Raw genomic sequence first — 706 nt, 5'->3', positions numbered from 1 at the left:
AAGAATTAAACATGGCACAAATGTGCATGATAAAGTAATGCTCCTCACCCAATCTGCATGTCTTCGGAGCCATTAAAAGAATGCTTAAAACCAACAAACAATTTTCACACTCTGTGGCAGCCATCTGTGAAGCCAGTTATACTAAACTACTTCTACAGTTGATTGTAAACTTTGGTTTATTTTGAGTTTTCATTGTACAGCAAGCATGAAAAAGAAAAGAGAGTGGAGTCCATGAGGAGATGAAGTGTCAGTCTGTCTTTAATCTGGCATGATGAGACACCTGGTCAGTGAGGCCTGCTTTGATAGAGTTTGTTACAGACTGCCTTATGTTCTCCTCCATCAAATTATCACCCAGGGGCTTCAATACCTGTTCCCATAGTGTTTCAGCAATCTGATCAATCATTGTTCCAATTTCTCTGAACTCCCCAGAGTATTTAACATATGCCCAAGTACAAAGAGATGTCAGTGCTAACCCCATGATGAGGTTACACAAGACGGCTATAGAGTTTAGGCCGATGAAGCCAGTCAGTCCTGAGATTATATACATAGCAAACATGACTGCAAATAGTGTGGCAGGGGTACGAGCAGCATAGAAGATATTTTTGCCATCATTGTGCTTTATAAAATTTGCATAGGTTTCTTCGATTTCAGCTTCAAGCTGGTCCTGATAACGACGGCAGAATTCATCTCCACCCATTTTTTTCAC

The 706-nt window shown here is 40.5% G+C and overlaps 1 protein-coding gene across 1 annotated transcript in view; it reads right to left on the bottom strand.

Annotated features, from left to right (window-relative positions):
- Window positions 1–706, bottom strand: part of ATL2 (atlastin GTPase 2) — a 68,280-nt gene that overhangs the window by 1,663 nt on the left and 65,911 nt on the right. The window contains exon 11 of the mRNA XM_023516669.1: window positions 368–706. Within this exon, the coding sequence (XP_023372437.1) occupies window positions 368–706 (339 nt within the window). The remainder of the gene's footprint in view (window positions 1–367) is intronic.

The sequence above is a fragment of the Otolemur garnettii genome, unplaced genomic scaffold, assembly GCF_000181295.1.
Source record: "Otolemur garnettii isolate 467f Iridium unplaced genomic scaffold, OtoGar3 scaffold00095, whole genome shotgun sequence".
In the NCBI taxonomy this organism is placed as follows: Eukaryota; Metazoa; Chordata; class Mammalia; order Primates; family Galagidae; genus Otolemur; species Otolemur garnettii.
This window is presented reverse-complemented; position numbering and strand designations above follow the sequence as displayed.